The sequence below is a fragment of the Aythya marila genome (genome assembly GCF_965140915.1).
Source record: "Aythya marila genome assembly, chromosome: 1".
Taxonomy (NCBI): domain Eukaryota; kingdom Metazoa; phylum Chordata; class Aves; order Anseriformes; family Anatidae; genus Aythya; species Aythya marila.
Genome location: NC_139042.1, coordinates 127,017,572 through 127,029,730, shown reverse-complemented (window position 1 = coordinate 127,029,730; position 12,159 = coordinate 127,017,572). Strand labels below are relative to the sequence as shown.

Genomic DNA, 12,159 nt, shown 5'->3' with positions numbered 1-12,159 from the left:
TCTACCACTATTAGTATTAATCACCAGATAAAGAATAGATTATCCTTGAAATCACTGAAATTAGTGCTATCGCCAGTTCAGAATTGAAGTGTCTAGACAGAAGAGAATGTGATAGAGAATTTTGGCTTCAATGGTTCATCAAGTAACAAAAAAAAAAAACAAAACACAACAACCAACCAAACAAACAAAACAGATGTCTTTTTAAATATTCACATTTAACAAGTGTTTTATTGAGTAGAAGAACAAACATGATCTCTTGTAAAAGAATCAGCATCTTTGACTACACTGACTGTTGGTCATAAACTCTTGAGCAAACTAACATGGACATTCATTTCCTGTTCCGCAGTTCATTGTCCATTAGTCAGTGAGCACAAATCAGCTGAACTGCACAAACTTCTTTCGATACGATTGGGTGAAACTGGGATTTAATTTTAAGCAGCAGAAATAGTGGTACAAGAGAAGCAGTACACTCAGTTTTGTTGTGCTAAAAGTTGGCTGCTGTGATTCAGTCAACCCTTCTTGCAGTCAAAGAAGCAACAGTTCTAGCCTAGCACTTTTCAACCATATCTTAGTAAATGTGGTTTTGATTTGCCTTCACTCAGTATAAACTAGATGTCACTGTTTAAGTCACTGGCTTACAATGATAAAAAGTCAATATAAGAGTTTTATCTGGCCACAAGAAGAGAATACAAAATCCCTAATATTTGATCTTTGTATTGTTCTCAGTAGTACTGATTCCTCCTTGGTAACTTCCCTCCATGAACTGTTGAATTGCAGAAGAATGACAAAAGAATGAGTAAATACAGATGCCTATTTCTTTGGGGGAAATCTGGAGTCAGTGGATCGCAATCACACATATCCTTGCTATCCTGAAAACTTATGTACCCACTCTACTCCTCACCACTCTAAAAACCCACCAGAAAATTGAGAAGAAGGAAACGTGCACTCTATCTGTAGAAAGGTCACCCTTTTGTTCTGATTTCAAACAAAGAGTTGCAAAATATTCTTTCACAGAGAAAGACCTCCTGAATCTGATTAAACTATCAGCAAGAGTCAGTATTTCCTCCCTATTCAGTATTTCCTGTATTTTCTTTCTATAATTTTCTGGATTTATTGGACTTTTTCCTGTGTAAACACCAAACAAACAGACTCAACTGAAATGTGGAATTGGAACACACAATTAGACCACATTGAAATGCGCAAGGTTCGTAGGTGACCTTTGTGGATAGGACCTTTCTTGGAGATGGATGCTGAAATGACCATGCAGCAATCATATTTGCTGCTGTTTATAATGTCAAATAAAGTTGAATTCTGGACACAGCACAAATTATGGTGCAAATATTTAATGGGAACTGTATACATGAAAACCAGTATTTTGTAGCAGAAAGGAAATAGATAATTAATATCAACTTGCCTATGCTATGAAGGCAAAAATCTTATGCATTTCATAAAATCTGTATTTTGAAGTACAGTATTGCAACCCAGGGAAAGAGAGAAGTTTCTTCTGTATGATTGTGTCATGAATATCATAGAATCATAGAATCATGAAGGTTGGAAAAGACCTCCAAGATCATCTGGTCCAACCATCTCCCCTACCACCAATGTTATCACACATTCATAGACCATGAAGTGTCATTGCTGAATGTGGTGGTTCAAACTGCATCCCTATGTACACTGGAGACAAATCAAATTTCTAGTAGACTGTGACATAGAAATACATCAAAATATATTTTCAAATTTTTCTGCTCAAATCTGTTTTCCAACATGAAGAAAAAACCTCAGACACTTTCAAACTTAGAACAAAACCAAAGGACGTTCTCTAATCAATGTTCCTACTCAAAAGTAGCAAGCTCTATTAAATTGATCGACCTCTTTTAAACACAGCCACATGAATATCAGACTGAGCCTTTCTGAGACTAGTGTATATAAAATTTAAGCTCTTAAATCAACCATAGAATTACAGAATCAATGTATGATTTATGTTGGAAGGAACCTCTGGAGGCCATCTGGTCCATCCCATCTGCTCAAGTTGAGATACCTAGAGACGATTACCCAGAACCATGTCCAGATGGCTTTTGGATATCTTCAAAGGGTCTGACTCCACAACCTCTCTGTGCAAACTGCACAAGTGCTTAGTCACCTACATAGTAAAGAAGGGCTTCCTGAGGTTGAGAGGGAACATCCTGTGTTTCAGTTTGTGCCCATTGCCTCTTGTCCTGGCACTAGGAACAACTGAAGAGAGTGTAGCTCTGTCTTCTTATCAGCTTCTTTCCAGGTATTTATATACATTGATAAGATTCTCCTAGGCCTTCTATTCTCCATGCTGAAGAGTCCCAACTTTCTCCCTTCATTATCTCTGTGACCCTCTCCGGTATGTCCATGTGTCTCCTGTACTGAGGAGCCTAGGAATGCACACAGTACTCCAGATGTGGCCTCATCAATGCTGAGGAGAGGGGAAGGATTACCTTCCTCAAATTGCTGACAATACTTTTTCTAATGTAGCCCATAATACTAACAGTCTTCTCTGTGGCAGGGGCACATTTCCAGCTCATGTTCAACTTGGTGTCCATCAGGACCCCAGGACCTTTTCTGCCTAGCTTCTTTCTAGCTGTTTTACCCCCAGGATATGTTGGTGCATGGGGTTGGTTGTTTCTCCCCAGGTGCAAGACTTTGCATCTCTCTTTTGAGCTTCATGAGGTCAGTCCCTCTCTCCAGCTTGTTGAGGTCCCTCTGACTGTCAGCACAACCATATGGTCACCTCTCCTTCCAGTGTTGTATTACCTTCAGACACGCAGAGGGTACACTCGGCACCATCATCCAGATCATTAATAAAGAGGTTAAACAGGACTGGAATCAATATTTACCACTGACATACACTGCTAGTTAGTGGTCTCTGACTAGACTATAAAACACTGATCACTATCTTCTTGGGCTGGCTGTTTAGCCAGTTTTAAATCTATCTCCCAGTCTGCTCATCCATCCCATACATAGTTTCTTTATGAGGATCTTATGGAAGACAGTGTTGAAAGCCTTACCGAAGTCCAGGTAGACAATGTCCTCTGCTCTCTCTGCATCTATCAGCCAGTGGTTTCATTGTGGAAGTTTATGAGGTTGTTCAAATGTGACTTCCCCTTGGTAGATGCATTCTGAGTACTCCTGATCACATTCTTGCCCTTCCTGTGCTTGGAAATGGTTTCCGGGATTATGTGCTCCATCGCTTTCCCAGGGACTGAAGTGAGTCTGCCTGGCCCTGGGTCTTCTTTCCTGACTTTCTTGAAGATAGAAGTGGAGGAGTGATATTTGCTTTCCTCCAGTCCTCAGGCACTCTCTCAGTAACCATGATCTTTAAAAGGTTTCTGAAGGTGAGCTTGCAACAGTGACATCTTCTGGCTCCCACAGCATTCATGGGTGCATCCCATCAGAGCTAATGGATTTATGTATGTACAGTTTGCTTGTGTTCCCAGACCAGAACTTCTTCCATGCTCCAGACTTTTCCTTTACATTCTGGGGCCTGGTATGCATAAAGGCCAATCTTGCTCATAAAGACTGAAGCAAAGAAGGCACCCAATACTTCAGCTGTTATCACCTACTGTATAATCAAGTCCACCATCTCCTTCAGCAGTGAGTCCATATTTTTCCATCTACATTTTGTCACCCAGAAGCCCTTCCTGTTGTCTTTGACATCACTGGCCCGAGTGAGTTCCAAATGGGCTCTGGCTTTCCTAACCTCATCCCTGTATCTGTATTACTCCCAGGTTACACATCCATGTATTTACCCTCTCTATGCTTTCTTTTTGTGTTTGAATTTGGCCAGGAACCTCTAGTTCATCAAATGTCTTTTGGCATTTTTGCCTGAATTTCTGCTCATTGGGACAGACCTCTCTTGAGTTTGGAGGAGGTGATAGCTGAATATCAACTAGGTATTTTGGATCCCTCTTCCCTCTACGGCCCTATGTGTTAGGTAAAGAGAGGGAGATATTCCCTTTTAGTTGAAGACCAATGGTCTTAGGATGGCAATCTTGGAATCCAATCAGTATTTCCATTCTCCCTGCATAACAGCTATGGCAATTATGATAACTACATACTGTTTATTAACACTTATTTAACAATGACTTCTGGGACTTCTTGGAAGATCACATTATTGTATGTAGAGGAAAAGCTTCATTACTTGGATCTCAAATTTGAACATACTTAAAAATCATAGTCCCCAGCCAAGAGGAGGATGAAGGTGCTAACTGGTGTTTTGCTGCTAAGCAGCAAACAAAGAACCCACACATATTTGAGTAGTAAAGGAGAGGAGTGTTTGCTTTGGAGTTTTAGAGTAATTTAGAATAACTGAAAGTTGGTGCATTGAAGAGTAAACTGTAAATAATTAAGAGTTTTTGGAGGTGAATGTATCTTTGTAAATAGAAGTGAGAGAAGACTCATCATCTGAGTAGTCAAATGGGCTAAAAGGAGAGCCCTGGTAGAAATGGATATATAAGAAATTCTAACCAATGACAAGAAGTAGCCCCACAAGACTTTATGCTTCTGAGTTCTTTGGCTATGCTGACATGCTTGAGATTAACAACTTTGCTACAGTTCAGGTTTCTGAGCTAGACAGAGGAGGCTAATATCTTGTCTCTGATTCATAAATATTTCTTATTGCTGATTCTATTTATCTGGAAAGGCTTCCTTTCTGTTACATTTTAGTGTATGTGAAGGTTAGACTCTGCTTTGAATTTCTATTAAACATTATTTTACATCATCTTTTTGAAAAATCTGAAAATGACAATCTATTTCTTCGTATGCTTCCAGTTCTCCTTCTGCTGATCAGAAGAATATTTTTAGATCAACTGGACTGCCGTCTTTTCACAGATCCAAGGATATATCTCATAACAATCCTCACTGTGAACTTTTAATTTACGATAGTATAGGTACGCACAGTTTTCCTTGTTGGACAAATCAATCCTAGGAAAAGGAACAAAAACCATCATGTTGTTAAAAACTTACACATACATGTTTTGTACAAAGCTTTTGGATGATCATACATTATTGCAAAATTTGCACAGTCATGCAAGTTCTTCTACAAAATGTTGAAGAACATGACATTGCTCAAGTCAAGGCAGTCTCCCACCTTCCTTTGATGTAAAGATGTAAAAAAAAATAAATTAAAAAATAATTAAAAATTAATTAATTAAAATTATTTTTAATGCAATTAAAACATATTTGTAATGTAACAGAAATAGGAAAGGAAAGGAAAAGAAAGGAAAGGAAAGGAAAGGAAAGGAAAGGAAAGGAAAGGAAAGGAAAGGAAAGGAAAGGAAAGGAAAGGAAAGGAAAGGAAAGGAAAGGAAAGGAAAGGAAAGGAAAGGGAAGGAAAGGGAAGGAAAGGGAAGGAAAGGGAAGGAAAGGGAAGGAAAGGGAAGGAAAGGGAAGGAAAGGGAAGGAAAGGGAAGGAAAGGGAAGGAAAGGGAAGGAAAGGGAAGGAAAGGGAAGGAAAGGGAAGGAAAGGGAAGGAAAGGGAAGGAAAGGGAAGGAAAGGAAAGGAAAAAGAGCATACTCAAAACAAAAAATAACACTAATTCCTCACCAGTCATTATTGACCCTCCAACAGTTGATTTATACAGTGGTAATTTGAGTCTGAAAACTGAATGACAGTGGTCTGCCCAAACAGAAGCCAGATCATTCAGCCTGATATCTACTAGCCACGGGAATTGCAAGAGTTTGCAAGACAATATGAGCACATATTTCTCTGGAGGCACTGTAGAATTTTCAGTCAGAAAATGTTGGTCCTGCCTGTGACAGCTCTCCATTTTGATGAGGACTCTCATATTACTGCATGCAGTGGTCACTTCATGTAGAACAGAATAGTAATTCATTTTCCCCACAGTTTAAATAAAGGAGAAAGAGGCTGAATAAGCTGATGATAATTTAGAGAAAAAGTAAATGGGTTCTTTTCACATTGACCATTTTTGTGTATTAAGGGTTTGAAATGTTGATGAAAGAGAGGAGTGAATTTGGGATTACTGTGGCTGAGTAGAAAAGGCTTGTTCAGAAAGGTTGTGCATGAGGCAGTCTGTCTTGAAAGAAGTGTGAGTTACTTACTTTAGAGCTCATGGAATGTTTCATAAAGAGAATGGGTTTAAGTAGGGAGAGCAGTCACTGATTGCACTGGTTCGTTTTTTCTTTCTCTTGCTTTCACTTTTAGTTTTCTAAAACTATCTTTTTCAGGGATTCCAAATCTATAATAGTATTCTAATTCTGAAAGTGTCTGTGGCTGTATTCTGCATTGAAACTCTGCCATTAATAGGATTTATTTATTTTTCCCTCCTCCCTAAACGCACAGGGATGATATTGTGCAAGAAGAGATTAAAAACTACTGACCATCTAAGTTCAGAAAACCTACCAGTCCATCCTCTGTGTAGAAAGTTTTGTATCATCCATCCAAGACCAGCCATCAACTCCATAGGATAATCCAATCCAATATGATTGTTTTTGTAATATATGAGACATTCTGATCTATGAAAAATGCAAAACCTTTATCACCAACGTGTTTGTGGATGTGTTTTTGCTTAAATCTAAATAGCTTCTCCTGAGAAGAGGTAATCAAAGAAAGAACCAAAAGAGTTAAGTAATTTGACAATGATATTCTGAACTCGTCATCAAAACTTCATAACATTGTTTCCAGGAGACAGTGTCTTTATTTGACATGCAAACAGGAATATTTTGTGTCTGACATCTTTACAAAATATAAGACCATGGCAACAATTTTCTCTAGAACTCTATTAGAGTATTCAAAGAGATTTTCTGAGTTGAAAATCATCACTTCTAACTTTCTCAGGATTCAGGACACTCGCATCCAATAACTGTCTGAATAACATCCCGTGTTATTAGCTTCCTCATCAATATACTTTTATGATTAAATGCTCTTCAGTCCACATTGCCTCAGACCCTGGGGACAGTATGTCTATTAATGTATATCTTAAAGAGGTATTTGCTGACTGGTGAAGAGTTTTCAATAGTTGATACCATTGCAAAGAAATACCAGTATGATAGGAATCGTACCAACTTGCTTTTCCTTTTCAGTGTAAGAAGGGTGGAATTCTGAGAAAAGCAAAAGTCTTTACTTTCTAGCCATGTTGCCTCCTTTTCTGAAATATAGAAACAGGTGTCACCTCCAATCCATTTCCAGTTTACAGGGCACAGTGAACATGCTGGGCCTAGAACAGGAAGAAACCATCAGTCCCTTATAAACAACCAAATGAAGAGTAATGTACACTCATAGGCCTGGAAAGTCAAAGATATGTAGAGCTGAAATGCATAAGGCACTTTATGGTTATATCTATACTCATTTTTTTTTATTATTTTTTATTTTTTTAGTTCATAATTTAATTTCCTATAATATATAACACCCTTATTTAACTATATAAGACTTAACACACACTTCAGGCTGTGTGAATGGTAGTTCTACTTACTGTTCTTAATGTTTGTGTCACCCATTGAGCATAATCTCTCTTTTAGTCCTTGCAAGTTTTCATCATGTTGCACAGGTGCCTGAGAACCTCTGAGACCTGAAGTTTATAAAGATAATCTCCAGTGAGACAAAAAAAGTTGTGATGGTATTGCATGATATATGTGCTTCATCATATTTTGCAAATTTACTTTTTGCAGCTGTGTGTTCACATACAAATCTGATGCTACAGTGTCACATATGGTGAGGAAACTAGCAAATGTGAAAACAATGGATAAAGAGATTCCCATGTTTTAAATGTATTTTAATCACAGTTCCATTACAGGTCACTTGACAATCCAATAAAAAACTAAAACAATGAAAAAAAATATACTTAGCAAGGAGTATCTTGAACTAATCATGCTGATCTTAAAGGAAGACTTTTGAGACTTTAAAAAAAACACCCTAAAACTCCTAAAAAACACACCTTTAAATCTTGGTTAAACTTTTCTGAGAAAGGCAGGAAGTTTATATATATATATACATATATATACACTTATATTTACTTATATATATATCAGGAGTACTTAGATATTAGCTTTTGGGTCAGAATGTAATGGGTCAGAATGACAATGTCCAGGTTCTGCAATAACAAGTTAGGTACAGTGATGTCACATGATAAAAGCTAATATAAAACATGAAGGTCTTCAGTTCTTTTGCACATCTCAGGTAAGCTCGAATGACAGAGTGAAACAGACAGTGAGATTTCCTCACGAATCTGAGTGCTAGAAGTATGTCCCTTTTTTAACATACTTATGTGAACCAATTTAAGATAGTAGTTTTCCAACACAAAAGGTCTCCAAGCAAGGAGAAAAGAACTGCTGTTCCAGTAGAGTAAAGAGGCTTGAACAACAAGAGAAGACGAAAAGAGAAACATCAAACTGATGTATAAAAGTCAACATTAGAATTTCATAACTGAATTCTAATTAGCAAATAAAAGAGTGATAGATGGATGAGGGTAGAATCCATTTCTCCCACTCTTTCAAAAATACACAACCTTGATTTCTGTATCCTTGCTCTGGGCACAGGTCCAGAAATGCCATTAAAAATACTTCCTCAAAGACTTATGCACCAAGCTGTGGTGTTTATTTCAGGCAAATAGGAAGATGGGGAAGAACAGTATATGTGAGGAGGCTGAACTATGACTCCTTTGTTGCAGTCAGTCTGCCACTTTTCTTCAGTGCAGTTATTCCCAAGGTGTTAATATGAATAAAGGAATACAGTAGGTTTCAGCACTTACCTAGCACTATCATTCCTATGATGAGGGCCAGGCACAGTACAAACAAAATGAAGATAGCTGGCAACCATACAGAAAAGGGAAGAGATCGCCCTGGGAGAAACCAAAAATTTACGTGACATGCAGCACTCTGTTCAGTAACCCTGACAATGCTCCCCCCTTCCAGGAAAAGCCATTAGTTGGCTTTCAAAGTATTTTCCCTTCTTGGATATATTATATTTTAAGGATCAACTCAAATGAAAATTGTGAAGGACATTAGGCTCTCTGCAGTGCATCTGTTAAAGGGGTCTGTTTGAAATGAGTCACTGGAAGTATATAGTTTAAACAGAACAGGTAGGGGATTCCTTGCCTTTAGAAAATGATGAGACTATGAAACCTTGTAGTGATCCTATGGCTTAGAATTAGGTGATGTTCCTGCTCTCCCTGGCAATACTTTATTATTCTTCTGTGCCAGAATAGAGTAAGGAAATATATCCATATCATCTTCCACTTTGCACAAATCCTTTCTACTCTCAGTGTACACACTGAGATATAAACACAATATAAATAGACACAATATAAAACAATAAATAAAACTAATCACATTAGCACTGATTCCTATATTCCAGAGTTTGAACCAAAGCCATCTGTCTTTTTCTACAGAAATTTAGGACAAGTAACAGCAGTAGTTTCTTTCTATGTATTTTCACATCCACGCACACTTATTTTTATCGGACAAAACCATATAAATAGTGCACAGAAATAAACATTAAGCCTATAAATACATATTTTTCTCATTTACTTATCTGGACAAGAGAGATCATTCCGGTTGTCCACTATAGCATAGAAAGTTCAAGAACAGGTGTCAGTCATACCTTGGTTGACGTTCACGGACGTATAGTGTCTGGATGGATGCTGTGGCAGGTGATTTAAATGAGAGTATCCATCCTCTTCTGTGTTCATATTCAGTATCTGAAAACTCATTCGTGGTTCAGTAATGATCCTCTTAAAAGACAGACCAAATGTTTTGTGAAGGAGAAGCAAAGAGAAAAGCAGAAAGAAGGAAGAGAGAGGAGAATGAGTCACACGTCAAGTTTCCTGAGTCAAATTATTCATATTCAAGTACTATGTGTGACTCCTCCTTTTCCTCTCTCAGGAGAAGGAATCCTCTCTTTCTGCTCAGCACATCTCAGCTAGATTCTGCCTCCCCAGGTCTACAGACACATAGAAATGACATGAGTCCCAGTCATTTTATGGCTACATAGTATCACTCTTTTCTATTGAGCCTTTCCATGACTTCCATCTCCTTTGAACTTTTCACATTTTGAAACAGAACAAACACCTTCAATTCTTTTCAGAGGCAGGCTGATTTCAGTTCTGTGCCTTTATCATTACTCATTGTTAAGGGCTAAAAATCCAGGTGTTTGTCTTCAATTCAGATAAAAAGTCACAGCTGTAAATAGTAGCTGAAACTGTGTAATCACACAGGAAACACTGTCCAGAATCTAATGTCATCTTCTCAGAGGGACAATTGGGAAATCACAATGTGGAAAAAGAAGACACAGAGAGCACTTAACAAACAAGCCTTTGTGGCAAAGGCTAACCACAGATCAGACAAAATTAGCAAGAGCATAGCTAGCAGAGCAAAGGAGGTGATAATTCTCTTCAACAGTTGTGCATATACAGCTAGAGTGCTACGTCCAGCTTCAGGCACCCCAGTAAGAAAAAATTATTAAAAAATATAATTACAAACAAACAAACAAAACACAAACCAAACCAAACCAAAAACCTCTAAACCTCAAAAATACTAAAACTGGTCAAGGAGGTAGCCACAAAGATAATGAGGAAACAGAGCACATGATTTACAGGGATTTGTTCAGCCTGGAGAAAAGAAAGATACTGACAAACTAATTGGAGTCACTGCATAAAGGGGAGTATAAAGGAGATGAAGCCAAACTCAGAAATACACAATGGAAGACAAGAAGCAATGGGAGTATATTATATGAAGGGGAATTCTGATCTGACATGGGGAAAAACAAATCACATTGAGGTGGTCAAATATTGGAACAAGTGCTTTGAAAGGGTGTGGCAGCTTTGTCCTTGGAGATTTTCTGAGCTTGACTGGACAGAGGCTGGAGCTATCTGATCTAGTTTTGAAAGTAGCTCTGCTGAGCAAGAGTTTAGAACAGATTCACTTCAGAACTCCCTTCCAAGCTAAACCTTTTCATGACTGTGATCTATAAGTATGAAGGGAAGATTCACTACAGTTTTTAGCTTATAATGACCAAGGAAACAACAGTAGATCACTTGAAATAGCATAATCTGTCCCTCTTTCTTATAACTTAGAAAAATTTAAAAAGTGAGAAACAAAAGAGACTGGACACTACTTTATATCTCAACTTCTCTACATCATCCAACTACAGTAGGAGCCCATTCTTCTTTTTGCAAAGCTGTAGCTTTCTGTTTGCTGGCGTACTGCACAGTGCTGCGCACTCTCCGCTTTCTTCTCTGGAAGTTCCCCTGCCAGCAGAACATAGGATGTATTAAAGCCATGAAAGCCAAGCAAGAATGGTTGGTGAAATTGCACCTTACCTGCTGCCTCATGGAACTCAGATGACTGCATATTTATTTAATATAACACAAAGCAATTGCAAGTCCTGACCGAGTGAAGGCAGGAGCAGAGTGAAGGACTTTTAAGGAAAGAAGATACTGTGAGAGAGACCAAGCAGGGTTCAAGTAACAGGAATCTGTAGGGTGCCAGTGAGATGTTGCAACTTTAAACCCATCACTACAGATGCATGAACCAGGACTGAAACCTGTGTTAAGGAGTCTGATACCCCCAATAAGGGATGCATGGCAAAACTCTGGTGTCTTAAGAATTTTGTCTTAAGTACCTTTGGGAGGAGCCTCTGCAAGTCAACTGGTTCAACTTCCTATTCAAAGCTTTGCCAGCTTCTAGCAATGGTAAAGTTGCTCAAGGAAGGACATGGGGTGGGCTAGGAGAACACAGGTAATGAATAATTGGCTGAGAGGCTGGTGTTGAGAAAGGAACTTTGGGTTCTTTGACCATGGGGCAGTTCACTCAACCCCTGGACTATTGTTGATGGATGGAACTCACATGTCTCAAAGGGGGAAACGGTTCCTAGCGCAGGAGCTAGCAGGACTTGTCGAGAGAGCTTTAAGCTAGCTGTGATGGGGGGAAGGGATAAAACAGGACTCACCAGAGAAGAGCCTAGGGGAATGATGCTGAAGCTGGGGGTGAGGCAGATGTCTCATCTGAAGTGCATCTACACCAGTGCACACAGCATGGGCAACAAACAGGAGGTGCTGGAAGCGACTGTGCGGCAGGCTAACTGACCTAGCTGCCATAACTGAAATGTGGTGGAATGAGTCCCATGATTGGAGTACTGTGATGGACAGCTACAAGCTCTTCAGAAGGGATGGACAAGGA

The 12,159-nt window shown here is 38.7% G+C and overlaps 1 protein-coding gene across 1 annotated transcript; it reads right to left on the bottom strand.

Annotated features, from left to right (window-relative positions):
- Positions 1 to 214: 214 nt before the first annotated feature.
- Positions 215 to 9,702, bottom strand: LOC309880123 (C-type lectin domain family 1 member A-like). The gene is made up of 6 exons (XM_082764652.1): positions 9,584 to 9,702; positions 8,733 to 8,822; positions 7,458 to 7,553; positions 7,048 to 7,202; positions 6,389 to 6,501; positions 215 to 4,950 (listed from the first exon to the last, which is right to left on the bottom strand). Exons 1-6 carry the CDS (start codon positions 9,690 to 9,692, stop codon positions 4,827 to 4,829), a joined length of 687 nt encoding a protein of 228 aa, XP_082620778.1. The 5' UTR covers positions 9,693 to 9,702; the 3' UTR covers positions 215 to 4,826.
- Between the last annotated feature and the right edge of the window lie 2,457 nt (positions 9,703 to 12,159).

Coding starts and splice junctions, on each gene's coding strand:
- LOC309880123 (XM_082764652.1), bottom strand. CDS start 9,692: ATGAGTTTTCAGATACTGAATATGAACACAGAAGAGGATGGATACTCT. Junction 8,823..9,583: donor GTCCGTGAACGTCAACCAAG/GTATGACTGACA, acceptor GGTTTCTCCCAG/GGCGATCTCTTCCCTTTTCT. Junction 7,554..8,732: donor CATAGGAATGATAGTGCTAG/GTAAGTGCTGAA, acceptor TATAAACTTCAG/GTCTCAGAGGTTCTCAGGCA.